Here is a 488-nt window from a genome sequence, read left to right on the forward strand (position 1 = left end):
GAAGGCTGAGGTGCTCGTACACCCCGATGGTGCAGCAGCAGCAGCAGCAGCAGCAGCAGCAGGAACAGCAGCAGCAGCAACAACAGTAGAACAACTGCAAGTCAATCCGCTGCTGACAACAGCAGTAGCAGCAGCAAAAGCAGCAGCAGCAAATGCTGCGATTGCTGCAGCAACAGGCCGTCTGGTGGCCTTCGTTAGGTTCTGCAGCAGCAGCAGCAACAGCAGCAGCAAGACAGCAGCAAACCTCGCGCATGCAGCAGAAGCAGCAATGTCTGTGCTGCATATGAGGGTAATGGTTGCTGCTGCAGCGCAGCAGCAGCAGCAGCAGCAGCAGCAGCAGCAGCAGCAACAGCTGCCTTCTATTCCTTGTAAGATGCATCCCTGCTGTTGCTGCTGCTGTTGCTGTTGCTGCTGCTGCTGCTGCTGCTGATTGTGCTGCTGCTGCTTGTGCTGCTGTTGCTGCTCGTGCTGCTGTTGCTGCTCGTGCT

The 488-nt window shown here is 57.2% G+C and overlaps 1 protein-coding gene across 1 annotated transcript in view; it reads left to right on the forward strand.

Annotated features, from left to right (window-relative positions):
• Positions 1-488, forward strand: part of EMH_0084860 (uncharacterized protein) — a gene marked incomplete at both ends in the record, with an annotated part of 3,496 nt that overhangs the window by 454 nt on the left and 2,554 nt on the right. Inside the window, one exon of the mRNA XM_013500834.1 lies at positions 1-368. Coding sequence (XP_013356288.1) covers positions 1-368 — 368 coding nt within the window. The remainder of the gene's footprint in view (positions 369-488) is intronic.

The sequence above is a fragment of the Eimeria mitis genome, genomic scaffold (genome assembly GCF_000499745.2).
Source record: "Eimeria mitis Houghton genomic scaffold, Emh_scaff5921, whole genome shotgun sequence".
Classification (NCBI taxonomy): domain Eukaryota; phylum Apicomplexa; class Conoidasida; order Eucoccidiorida; family Eimeriidae; genus Eimeria; species Eimeria mitis.